General features: G+C 44.2%; 1 protein-coding gene across 2 annotated transcripts; it reads left to right on the plus strand.

Annotated features, from left to right (window-relative positions):
* Positions 1-4,715: 4,715 nt before the first annotated feature.
* LOC119314813 (probable adenylate kinase 5, chloroplastic) lies at positions 4,716-13,377 on the plus strand. Of its 2 annotated transcripts, none has more exons than XM_037589499.1 (20): positions 4,716-4,933; positions 5,035-5,163; positions 5,430-5,558; positions 5,636-5,770; positions 6,817-6,963; positions 7,690-7,764; positions 7,851-7,953; positions 8,760-8,791; positions 8,898-9,023; positions 9,280-9,315; positions 9,386-9,466; positions 9,555-9,693; positions 10,807-10,886; positions 10,972-11,037; positions 11,368-11,397; positions 11,476-11,585; positions 11,690-11,824; positions 12,864-12,893; positions 12,978-13,043; positions 13,142-13,377. In XM_037589499.1, the coding sequence occupies exons 1-19, from the start codon at positions 4,763-4,765 to the stop codon at positions 13,000-13,002; spliced, it is 1,779 nt and encodes a 592-aa protein (XP_037445396.1). In that variant the 5' UTR covers positions 4,716-4,762; the 3' UTR covers positions 13,003-13,043; positions 13,142-13,377. The 2 variants fall into 2 exon arrangements, with proteins under 2 accessions (XP_037445396.1, XP_037445397.1); XM_037589500.1 differs by having other exon boundaries at positions 4,763-4,933; positions 13,127-13,377.
* Positions 13,378-13,744: the final 367 nt, after the last annotated feature.

A 13,744-nucleotide genomic window follows, 5' to 3' on the forward strand; every position in this document is an offset into this window, starting at 1 on the left:
TAGCGGGCGACCTATGCGCTGTATAGGATCCCGCTCTTACATCATGCATGGGACATGCATGCACGACACAGGGAACAGTGGGCTCACGGGCCTTCTTATAGCAAGTTAGAAGGTGTGTCCAAGCACATGCAGAACTGGGCACGTACGTACTGACTTCGGTTCGGTGTGGCTTGAAAAGACCTGCATGAGCTCTACGACAGGGAAGAAGTGATGCTATGGCCGGAGGGGCCACCGCAACACCAAGTTCTTGCAGAATAGGGCATCACATAGGCGCCGTAAAAAACGATTCTAAGAGCATCTCCAACAGGCGCACAACTGCACGGCGCGCAAAAACTTTTTTACAACATCGAAATAGCGTTTTTTTGCGGGAAGCAGGACGCTGGCTCCAGCGGCCGCTCCAAAATATGGCATGCACGAGTAGCTCCAGAAGGCATGCTAATTTACAGCGTGCACAAGCATCCGACGCTTGCAAATATGATTTTTACATGTCCATTTGACAATATGATGATGTTTCAAATAATAAACAAATGTGCAAAACAGAGACGTAGCATAGTTCACTTGTATGACATAGTTCAAAATCACCCAACCAAATTCATGACAAATAAAAGTTTACACAAACAAATGGCACATCAACAATCATGCCACATCACTCATCATCGTCCTCTTCTTCCTCCGATTCTTCCTTCTCATCCAAAGACGATTCTTCCTCCTCTTCATTTTCAAGCGCCGCATCGTCATCAGGAGCTTGGATGGTGTTCACAAGATCTCCAGCAAGATAATGCGAAGGTATGTGAGGCACACAGGAAGACATGCGTCCGCCCATGTCACCCCGAAGGTGCTCCCATGCCTCCTATGAGAGACCCAAAACTCATGCCTCTCATGATATCTCTGAAGCCACCCATGCCTTCCGTAGGTGCTCTCAAGCCTCCCATGGTAGCTCCGAAGCCACCCATGCCTCCCATTGGTAGCTCCCATGCCTCTCATGGCCATGGCTCTTTTTTGGACCAAGACTTCTTCACAGGAAAGAATGACGTACTCCTTTTGCCTATCATCGAGTGTAGATGTGTCCATAAAGAACAAGTGCTTTTCCCTTTTCAATAATCTAGATCGCTACTCCATGGCCAATTTCTTCTACTCCAATGCCACCTTCCTCTCCTCGGCCGTTACCCTCCTCTCCTCGGCCGCCGCATCTTAGATCCTTTCCATCATCCTCACCGTGTTTGCTTCCTTTCGTGCTTAATAGCTTCCATAGCATTCTATAAATCATCGTCTCCTCTCTTCTTCTTTTCTTTTGCATCTTTCTTGCCTCCATTTGGTCTCTTTGGTTTGGAGTAGGCAACCGAGCTCGTTGTAGGGCTTCTCTTGCCGCCATCACTTAATGCCTCCTCATCATCATCATCATCCAAATCAATAGTTGTCTTGCTTTTTTTGCTCTCCTCTTGGCCATCACGGGGCTTCCATTTCTCTTCATCCTTCAACACATTGTAGCAATGGGCCAACACAAATGATCTCCCTTTCTTGACCTTCCCTTTCTTGGCCTTCTTCTCTTCTCCTTGAAATAAGTTTTATGCAATAGTGAGCTACAAACAAAAGAACAAGTTAGCACTTGAAACACCAAAAAAGAAGCATGAACATGGAAGGAACATAAAGAAATGACACTTACCCTATCTCTATCATTAGTGTCACTTGGGTTTATCATGTCAACTGCCTTAAGTGCCGCCGCCCACCTTTGATAATCTTTGTTGACTGTCGACCACCGGGAGCAAAGAGATCTACGCGTGCGGTCAATTCCACTCTTGTTGTGTAAATCAAAGTGCTCCTTCATCCGGTCCCAATATGCATCTCTACTTTTGTCCCCTCTAATGTTAGCATCCATAGACACATGCAACCATGTATTGCATAGCAAGATGTCTTCGTCCATGGTGTAGTTGCCCGCTCTTTCTTTCGGTGCATCGACAATACCCTCACCATCCTCGTCAACCTCCCACTCAACATGATCATCTTCATGCACTTCATTGGTTTGAGACCAATGAGAATTGTTGGAGCCAACACCCATAGTTGACATATATGTGTCATCATTGCAACTACAAAGTATGTAGAAGAAAATAAGTTATCCACATGTATACATTTATGTAAAAAAACACCAACAAAAGGGGGGCAATCATACCTTGTGGGCATTTCATCAAACACCTTGTGCGCATCAGCCTCCGGCGCAACAAATTGCGAGCTCTCCAGCGCTTAGCAGAGGTGTGGCCGGATGCCCTGCAAGGTTCTTCTTCGTCCGCCTAGAAGAACCATGTGCCTTGTTCTTCTTCCCGAACACCTTTGCTTGCCCTCGCAGCCGCCGCATTCAGTCGCTTGGAGAGGGAGGCCCGTGGCTTCACGGCGGGCGGCGGCACAACGCCACCCTGCGAGGTCATCAGTGGCGCCATGAAGAGGCCACGCACGAGACCAGTGCTTGGAGGAGGGCCGCCGGCGGCGAAGCCGAAGCTCAACCCCGCGTTAGGGTTTACGGCGGCGGTGGCGGAGGGGTCGCGGGTGTAGGGAGGGGTTGGGGGATGTCGGCGCGACCTTCTATCGGCCAAATTTCGCCGGTGACGGCGTAGGGCAAGGCGAAGGTGTGGCAGCCAGAGAGGTTGGCGGCAGTTGGTCGCGGGCGCTCGTATGTCCAGCTCGCGGGAGCGGGCGCATGAAATAAGTGGCACGCGATGTCGTTTTCCTCCGCGCGCTGAACCCATTATATCACGCGCACACGATTTTTGCGCGGCTGCTGGAGCGCCCGTTTCGACTCCGCGCGCGCAAAAAAGCAGTTTTTCCCAGCGCTCGGCTAAAATAGCGCGCCTGTTGAAGATGCTCTAAAACTGAAGAAGCCTGATGTAGCTAAGCATCAACATACGCTGAGATGCGTGTCGTGGCATGGGATTTTTATAGGGAGCTCTACACATCCGAGGGTGCAACTAACTTCCGTTAGATTCTACAGCATGTTCAGACCCTGGTCTCCACTGATATGAACGCGCAACTAACTTTCGTTAGATTCTGCAGCATGTTCAGACCCTGGTCTCCACTGATATGAACGCCAAGCTGACGGCGAATTGGACGTGTGAGGAGATCGAAAGGGCTCTCTTCCAAATGGATCCTACGAAAGCTCCGGGACCAAACGGATTACTAGCCCTATTTTATCAAAGACACTCGTCTTTTATAATTAAAAAAAATTAGGCTTGTTCGACAGTGATTTTTTTTAAATGGCAAAGAATTCCCAGCGGACTTTACAGTACGGTGTTCGTTTTGATCCCTAAAGTCAAGGCACCGGAGTTGCTCTCTCAATTCTGGCCGATAAGTCTATGTAATGTACTATACAAACTGGCGGCAAAAGGTGTTGGCTAGGAGACTAAAGATCATCCTTCTGGTGCTTTTGTTCTTGGACGTTTGATCACAGACAACATCCTCATTGCGTACAAGTGCACACATGCCATTCGGTCCAGTCTACACGGGCGGAGGCGCTCCTCACCGCCCTCCTCGGCCATCCTCCTCGCCGCCGCCGGCCGGCAGCGCCGGGGCAAAGTCCCGTGGCGGCGGCGGGGCCTCTCTTCCTTGAGCTGGTGAATATCCTCGATGGATCATCACGTCTTCATCACCGTTGGAGGGTCGCCGTTTGCTGCCGGCCTCCAATCCGAGGCTTGGCTACTGTGTGGCCTGGGGACGTGCAGTCGGTCTCCTGGTCCTCGCCTTGTGGCTTTATCCATGGCCGGGGCTCTGCCCAGATTTGATCGGGCGGGTGGACTGTGCATCAGTCTGATCCCCTGGGCGCTGCCTAGATGGGTTTGCGCTGGTGGCGTGTATGGAGGCCTCTACTGCCTAAGCCCCTAGCGTGGTTTCGAGGTTTGGCTGCAGCTCTGGTGGAGCATCCTCATGCAGCTCCCCTATGGTGCCCTTGGCAGGCCTCGATACCTCACGGAAAAGGGGAAAACGAATAAGAAAACACAAATGAAAAAAAAACCCGGTTCAGAGAACCTTCTGGAAGGTTCCCAAAATCCATAAAACTAGATAGAACTGCTAGAAGGTTCCTAAAACCAGATCAAGTAACTGGCCAGCCCAGTGCATGCTATCCCGATCGATCCCTCTGTGCATTTGCTCGGGGTTCGGCTCATCTACACGGCTCCCAGCAGGAAATATTGTGCAAGGCCAATAAAAAACTGCCACTTGTTCATGTGGGCCAACTCCTTCAATCAAGGTAGATTTAATTTGATATACGAGAAGAGGGCGGGGACGGTGCGGCGAGCATGGAGGAGTCTGGCACCGTGCGGCCCGCTAGAACACGGGCGTGAACGGCATGTCCCTCCCTGTGGCCGAGCAGGGCCCCGCAGCCGTTCGGGTGGTGCTCGTCCTCCACGGCTTCTCGGAGCTTTGGCGCCACCAAATGGCCGCACTCGCCACGCCCTCGTCTTCGACCTCCGCGGCTTCGGCGCCGGTCCCTCCTTCGACCAGGCGCCTGCTCAATGTTGAGAGGTGGTGATGCGTGAGATGTGGTGGTGCAGGTGCCGGTCCCTGCGCACGTGTAGAAGTCTTTTCGGTTTGCTTCTTTGTTTATGGAAAAAAAAGGAGCTCGCGCAACAGCGCTGAGCTGCGAGATGGGCAGGACCCACCGCTGGCGACTGGGGGTGGGGAGTCGGGTGGCGACGCGTCTCAACTCTGAAGCCGCGCGACTCCAATCCTGCTCTCTCCGTTTTCCCTCCACACACACTGGCCCTCTTCCGCCACGACGATGGCGGCATCCTCCCCGGAGGCCACCGCCACGATGACCCCTCCTATCGCCGGGACGGCGATCCACCGCGGCCCCGGCGCCGCCCGCCTCCTCTCGGGGTCGCTCTCCCGCCGCTCTCCCCCGGCATCCACCGCCCAGGCTGTCTCCTCCTCCGCCGCCCCCAAGCCCAGGGTTCGTACATTATGGCTTGCTCCGCGCTACTTAAATCCGTGTCGTCGTGGTCGCGATAGCACATCGCTATGATTCATACGCTTCCCATGGGGTTCTGGCAGGGCTTGCTCCTGCCATGCCGGGCAGCGGAGGGGGCGGCGCCGGCGCGGGCGGAGGCGCCGCTGAAGGTGATGATCTCCGGGGCGCCCGCGTCGGGCAAGGGGACGCAGTGCCGCATGATTGTCGAGAAGGTAAAAAGCAGAAAACCATTGCTTGGGGTTCTTCCTATTTTGTCTGCGCCCAAAAATGCATATGTCGTCGGTGTTAATAACAGCCTGATGCAAATCTGAATTGTGGAGAAAGACTCTTGCTGAAGGATATGCATGTATCTGAAAGTAGTTGGCAGATTAATCAGCTTTGAACGGATTTATTGTTTAACTCTAGTTTTGGCTGTAAACATGTTTATTGATCAATAGCCTGCTCTGTTCTAAAACTCTTTCTTTTTAATTTCTTCTAGTATGGTTTGGTTCATATATCAACTGGGGATCTTCTACGGGCTGAAGTGTCTTCTGGCACAGATATAGGCAAGAAAGCAAAAGAATATATGGACAGTGGCATGCTTGTCCCGGATCAAGTCGTGACAGATGTATGCGGTTCGATTCTCAGAGGTTCTTTGTAGTTGGTAGAATTCTGTTAGCTAATGGTGGTTGTTATTTCATATAGATGGTTGTATCACGACTATCACAGCCTGACGTGCGAGAAAGAGGGTGGCTTCTTGATGGGTACCCAAGGAGTTATGCTCAAGCACAAAGTCTTGAAAGTATGAAAATAAGACCAGATATATTCATTTTACTGGAAGTAAGCCATTTTTTTACCATTTTAAGACCGCATATACTCGTTGTATTGGAAATAGTCATTTTTTACCATTTATGGCATTTACTATCAATTGACACTGACACATCCTTCATGTTCTTTCAACTTTTGATTATAACATCTTAATATATTGCGTTGCGACCTTGTCGATCATGCTTATCTCAATAGGCATCCTTATGTAGTGTTACATTTTGTTCCCATTCTGATAAATCAAAATGTTTAGAAAGAAAGGATGTTTGAACGAGCTTCATCACGGTACTTCAATTTCATGAATTCTGATTCTCCAACTTGTTATTAGTTTTATGAATTAAATTTGCTACTCCCTCCGATCTGAATTAATTGATGCAGTCTTTATACAATGTCCATCTTGCATTGTATAGAGGCCGCGTCAATTAATTCGGATCGGACGGAGTAGTATAATATGGCTGTCGCAATATTCTCCCAGAATGTGGTATGTCCAGGTTGTTACAGGGCTGTGCACACAGTACGATACTTTTCCTTCAAAACTGCACAAGAATACCACACCGCAGATTAGGGGTCATAACCAGGTCAAATTATACCCTAGACGTACATTATGGTGAATCCAGTAACTTTGGTTGTGACAAAAGGGAAGCTAGTGACTGAGAATAGATTTAATAATTAAGCAAATTGATCAGGTCTGCCCTTGTGCAACTGTAAATAAGATTCTTTACGAATTCATTTAGTGGGAATTCATATCAAGTTTGTTGGCGTGTGACATTCAAACTGATAGCAATTATACACTTAGCTGTGTATTTTCTGAATCAGTGTGGTTCATAATAGTCTGATTCTTCTTCTTTTTTTGAACTTAATCTGATTCTTATTTGTGTCAACTTCAGTATTTGTATCTTGAAATCAAATACTACGCATTTTGCTTCCCTTGCTCTTACAGAATGTCTTTGATCTCTTGTGTTTCATTTTGTTTTCAAGTTCAGGTTCCTGATGTCAATCCCAAACACTGTATACCACAGATATCTTTGACCTCTTGTGTTTCATTTTGTTTCTAAATTCAGGTTCCTGATGACAATCTAATCGATAGATGTGTTGGAAGAAGACTGGATCCTGTGACGGGCAAAATTTACCATGTAAAGAACTTCCCCCCAGAGAATGAGGAGATATCTGCCAGGCTTACTACACGCTCTGATGATACATTTGAAAAGGTTTCTGTTGTTGTCCGCTTAAGTAATCTTTTACTTGTTTTGTCATCCTTGGTAAGGTCTATAGATGTATCTATCTTGTTAAATATAATATGCTAGTTTGAGAGCTTGGGCCTGCATTTAAGAATTCGATTTGTGCAAATTCCTTTTGTTCTGTCATCACTAGCTTGGACCTAGATTTGAACATCAAAGAGTTTGGCAGGTGCAGGTTGCTTAGAAACTTGGTTGTAATTATGTTCTGTTTGTTACTATCTGTGTTTATTTATTGTAGGCCACAGCTGGTAAGTAATTATTTTTCCTATTGTTCCTGATCTGTACTATAACTTCTCTTCTGATACGCTCCTGCTTACTCTAGAGGAAAAAATATTATGTATGCTTTGGCTATCTTAAGCTCGAAGTGTTGCATATCTAGGTTTGACTTCGATTGTATTATTAATATTTTTAGGTCTTTTTACATCACTTAATCCCCCTCTTTCAGCTAGCTCTACATTCTCAGTGCTTTTCGTAAACTTTTAAGACACGGCAGGGGAAAAATATTGTGCTGTTTAAAATTTTACTGTCATTTACAGAATACAAAAATGAATTATACAATTAAACTGACAGGATGCAAAACTTTCCATTACTTACCGTACCCCCTTCCTCCCTTTTCTTTATGACATTGTGATTGCATAATGCTGGCATCGCTTCCATGAAACATTCTGAACCATAAGAGCCTTCTTTCTTCTGCAGGTTAAATCACGCCTTGAGACTTACAAACAAAATTCTGAAGCTGTTATTCCGACATACTCAGATTTGCTTAACCAGGTTCTCGTGTATTTCTAGCTACTATCATAGCAGTGATCCAGATAGTAAATCAGAAGTAACCTTTGTTCCTTCAACCTGCAATGCAGATTGATGGAAATCGCCCAGTGGAAGTCATTTTTCGTGAAATAGAGTCCATGTTACAGAAGATATGTACGAATGCTTCAGAAAAAAAGTTGGCCAAGACAAACGGTCAGAGCAATAATAAAGTTCCCCACTAATGTCTTCTTCCATTCTTCTACTGTCATTCACAACCACTATCATGTAACTCCACTAGATCAACCGGTCTCTCCGTTTGCTTAAGAACAGCCCATTTCACGTTATTTCGAAGCTGCATTTCTTTTAATATTTTTGCGTATCACTTTGAGCTAATATGCCTTCTTTTAGAATGTGCTAATGTTATTTTAAAATAACCATAATATGCTATCAGTTTTAGCTAATATGTCAAGAATCGGTATATATCGTTTATTTAGCGAGACCATGCAAGAGAGTTGCATGTATATATTAGAGAGAAAGATGGTAATACTTTTACAATGCGACGAATGGCATGACCACAAGAGAAAACAATAGAACCCAAACAGAGAAAATAAACATCGACCAAAAGGCGAGTTACCAAACTAGGCCGGCCACAAAAAGGAACCCTGCGGGTTAACTTGTGGTTGAATCATGATAGGGCTTCAGCCCAAATTAGGTTGACCACTGAATACCCCACCAATAAGTGACTGAAATCTTCTGAAAGCCGGCAGCAAATGCATATCTCATTATGTTGCAGACCTCTCCTTGCTTTATGATGAAAGATCCAACGTCTCCTTTGGATTACAATCCATATGAAGATTTTGCAGCTTAGCCATGCCCAGGATTTCTAAATGACTATGGGGAGTTGATTTTTAATTATGTTCTCTTCTTCATTAGTATAATCAGGCAAAGCTTTTAGCTTCTTTTTTTACTATGCCGGCTTTCCCAATTCTCATTGTTTGCTCAAACTCTTCATTGAACAGGAAAACCACCAGACACAACAGCTTCGAAAAAGGTATGTGTAATATAGTTAGCCATTTTATTCTACGTGTGAGATCTTGAAGTGAAGTGTGTCCACTTAGATCTTTTCTATTAATGTATGTCTAAATGCTTTCTGCCAGGAGTGGCGTGGAATTCCAACGAGATTAAATAACATTCCACACTCCAGAGAGATCAGGAAATACTTTTACGACGATGTGATACAAGCTACAAAGCGTGCTATTGAAGATAAAAAGACTCGGTTGCAGGTTGCCACTTTACGTTTAAATTTATTTCAAATCTCAATTGAAGATTGAAATCAGAACTCACTGACTAAACTATTCACTGAGGCAATTTGAGTACTTTTCTCTTTCTATTGCATATTTAACCTAGAGGGAATAATATGTACTTGGGATTAATCATTGTGACTGAACCTTGTAGTCCTTTCACCTTTTTTTTTGCTTCATGTGCTTTCTGGGAAAACATTTTTTCTTGATTACTGTCTACTTTTGCTCAAACATGCAGATAGATATCAATATTCCGGAGCTTAACCCTGAAATGGTAAGAGCACACAAGCTTACATATCTTTTTTGCTGGCGTAAACTGTCAATCAAACCTTTTTTATCTTCAGGATGTTTATCGTATAGGAACCCTCATGGAGCTTGTAAGAGATTTATCTCTTACCTTTGCTGATGACGGAAAGCGTGTCAAGGTGCTTACATTCGGTATTCATCCATATACCTCCACCTGCCCACTGCCTTTTTTGATGACACAACATGAGACTGCTGACTTCTTATCAGGTCTGTGTTCAAGGCTCCATGGGGCAAGGCGCATTTGCTGGTATTCCACTTCAGCTTGCTGGAACCAGAAAAATATTGGAATTCATGGACTGGGGTGACTATGGGGCGATGGGTGCCTTCATCAATATTGGAGCAGTAGGTTCGTCATCCACTAAATTAATACGTTCAATAGCATTGAATAAAATAAATGGTGGCTACTTAGTTTCATCAGAAGAATATTGAAAATGAAATTAAGTGTTAGTTATCGTGGAAATTTTGTGGATTCTTCTATTTTTTACTACTCTCATTGCTATACATGTATGAACTCTAAATGGGCCTTATGAGCCAAACACCACAGCACACACACACACACACAACCATTAAACCGTATGCTCAACTCCCCCCTCAAGATGCTTGCAATGGTGGGCATTGCTTAGTCAGCTGGGCGCAGGTGTGCAGGCCTAAGTGCCTCGGTGGGCTCGGTGTCAAGGATATTGAGAAGTTCAGCACGGGGCTGTGCCTCAGATGGTTGTGGTTTGACTGGATGGACTCGGAGAAGCCTTGGGTGGGGACGCCTTCGTCTAACAGTGCGGTTGACCAGGAGCTGTTTGCATCCTCGGTCTCAATTTCCATTGGGGATGGACACAAGGCCAAATTCTGGACATCTCGCTGGCTTAGTGGTCGGGTGCCAAGGGAGTTCACCCAAACCTCTTCCTGCTTATTAAGCGCAAAGGCATCTCAGTCTTCAGGGCGCTTCAGGACAACAGCTGGGCTTGGCCCTTCGGGGTATATCCACGGAACATCAGGTCCAGGAGTTCGCTCAACTCTGGGTACTTCTCGTTGGTGTCTCCCTTCAGCCCACCGTGCAGGACTCGGTTGCATGGAGATTGTAGGTGGATGGGTCTTACTCCGCGGCCTCGGCCTACTCCCTCCAATTCCAGGGCTCTTTCTCTCTGGTGGATGTCCACCCAGACGCCATCTGAAAGGCGAAGACTGAAGGAAAATGCAGGTTTTTCATGTGGCTGCTGCTGCTTTGGCGCATTCTCATGGCGGGTAGGCTTTTGACAAGGGGTTTTGCAGCGTGCTCTGCCTGCTGTGTGGCAATGCTCCAGAGTCCAGAGACGGCAGATCATCTTGTCCTTGGCTGTAGCTTTGCCTGTTATTGGTCGTGCCTTTTATTGTTTTCTGCTATTTCTTTTTGGTCGTGCATTTTATTGTTTTCTGCTGTTTCTGTTTATTTTTAAGTATACTAGTATGTTTAATTCGATTACAGGTGCTAGTGAGGTTGATAAAGAAGATGACATGTTTGTTCTCATTGCTCCCCAGAATGCTGTTGGAAACTGCATAATTGATGTAAAGATTCTGTGTCTTAGTATTTTTTCCTAGTTATAGAGTATATACCCTTCTCGATCTGTAGTATCATATTAGAGTTTTGCAGGATATGAGAGCTATGACTGATGCTGCTGGTGACAGACCTGTGATTCTTGTAAATCCTCGCCTGAAGGTTGGGTGCATACTAACTCTCTCTCTCTCTCTCTCTCTCTCTCTCTCTCTCACACACACACACACACACATGACATGTCTCTAAGAGATTTTTGCTTTATATCCTGGACCTGTTTATTTTTGAAATTAGTGTAGTTTCTATTATCTCTTTTGTTGCTCTTAGGAAATCTCATTGGAACTAAAAATGGTTTGTGTTTCTTTGCTCATATAATCCTTGGGCCTAATCTAATCTAGGAAGGAGTGTTCTAGAAATAAAAATCCAACACGGTGAAAAATTGTTTCTTGGCATCGTCATAGCAAACCTTAATGTCCCTGAAATTTACATTTACAGGATATGCCTGCATCAAGTGGCGTAATGCAAGTAAGTGCTCCATATACGTTCCACTTAATCATAGCATGACAGCTAGTATTCAGCTGTTTCTTGGTTTTCATGTTGAAGACAATGGGAAGAGATGTGAGGCTTCAGTATGCTGCATCATTTGAGACTTGTTATTCTTTCCGGCTTCTCTTCTATGCTGGTACATTTTATCCTATCATGGGCGCTTTAAGGTTATCTCTCTTACTTTTGTTCTCCAAAGTATCATACTTCTGCTAATGGTGCTGACAGTTAGATAAATTTCAGTCATTACAGTTTGGTTGAATTATTGATACAGGATGGCTTATCCAAATAAATACGAGATTTTTCGAAGGGTTGATGAACCTAATGGAGAAAAATATGATTTGCTAGCTGAATTCACCGGGAATCCAACGGCTGATGACATCACCAATGCCTTTGTAGGACCAAAAAAGTAAGAATTTACAGAAGTTTCTTATTTAACTTGTTATCTAATTTTTAAATAGCTATAGCCGCCATTACAGTTAATATTATACTATTTGTGCAAAATAGTGGGCGACTTTCACTGCCCCCTTCTTTACAACTGATCCATATGTTTATTCCTTTTGATATGCTGGTCAATGGTATGACTGAGATGAATTGTGAAACACAGATATTGCACAGCTATTGGTATTGAGTGTTAGGAATGAACTTAATTGCACAGTATTAGTTTCTGCGTAGAAACATGTTCTCCAAAAAAAGTTCCATTCCAGAAACATACTTTTGATTATTATTATTCTGCTTATTGTTAAGTTGATTGGTGAGGTTGTTGTTCAACAGTGTATTTGTATTGAATAGCTGAAGTAGCAAACTTACAGGGCTGTACATTCCCTTAGAAATAAAAGATAGATTAATGAACTAAAACAAATGTCACGGAAGTGAAATAGAAAAAGAATTCAGGACTCCCTGTATCCCATAGAATATATATAAAAAGGTAGAAAATTCAAGACCTAAGGTAGTCTTCATTCAGAGCGTCTGGCCTTAGTTGCTTATTGTCGTATGTCATGCAAACTAGTCTTGTAAATGATATACTAACAAGTGTTATTACTTAGTACAGTAATACAATAGGTATAAGAAAACTTTCAAATCGAGGGGTTTACAGTTCCCTAATTGTGTATACGAATAAAAGGTTCCTGGCACCCTAAAATTTGGGCAAGAATAGTTTATCGTGATAAGAGGTTCTTTGACAACAACCCATAATTCTAGGCCCATAGTGGGAAATCAAACTGTCCAGCTGTAAGAAGTATTACCAATTTCGTTACAAAAAGAGTACCCAATGATATTCAGAAATATATACCAGTACCAGGGGCAAGGCAGGCTCTCCCGTTTCCGACCCTCGCCTCGGCGCGGATATCTGGGCCAATATTGCTTTTATTCAATAGTTACATCCTAGTGTTTAACATTGGACATGGCCTTGGAATGATTTCTGCTTTTTGGTTGATTGTTCGATGCAGGAAAAAGGAAAATGCGCCCTCTGGATTCTGGTAACTTATGCCCTCAGTTGACAGTTAACTTGTGTTACTAGTATCATCTGGAGGACACTTACCGAATTGTTCATCATTTTGTAGGGGCTTCTTGAGCGGTATATTGTAAGTAAAATCAGTCCACTATGCAGACAGAAGTTTTTGCGTGAGGTAAGGAACAAATGATGTATTAGCTTCAAATTGATATTCTGATGTCCATTCCGATGTGCTCGCCCAATGTCCTAGTCATTCAGATTTTTTATTTGCAGGGTCCTAGTCAATCAGCTTTTCATCGGTGTAACTAGACATAATCTTGTGCAATCCTGCGACGCTGAATTATATCCTGACGTGTATTGTCCTATATATATTCTTTGTGCATGCATCATCCATCATTGTTAATTTTCAATGTAACTATGAATGAAGAGTAAATTTCTGCAACACTACAGGTTCCCACTTTGGGATAACTGAAATGGTATACAATATACAAAGAGTAAATGCATCAAAACCGTGGTCAATATACAAAGAGTAGCTGCAACACACACTGTACCTTATATCTTGGTGTAGCCAATATTTAATACTATCTCCAAACATGAAGACTGGATTCTTTCTATTCCTCATCGCATGTTTGAAAACATAGTATACATAAAACTAATCAGCGGAGCATGCAAAACACTGCAATTATGGACTCAACATGTTGCAATTATGTGAATGGAATGTTGCTGCTAAAGTCAGGAGATCGTGGGAATGGAATGCAAACAAACATTTTGAGGAGGTTTGCAACATTATACTGGAAGCATAACATCGATTCATGTAAGGCAATCAAGGTCAACATATACTGGAAGCATAACATCCATTCGTTGAAATAGTTATTG

This window comes from Triticum dicoccoides, chromosome 6A (assembly GCF_002162155.2).
Source record: "Triticum dicoccoides isolate Atlit2015 ecotype Zavitan chromosome 6A, WEW_v2.0, whole genome shotgun sequence".
In the NCBI taxonomy this organism is placed as follows: domain Eukaryota; kingdom Viridiplantae; phylum Streptophyta; class Magnoliopsida; order Poales; family Poaceae; genus Triticum; species Triticum dicoccoides.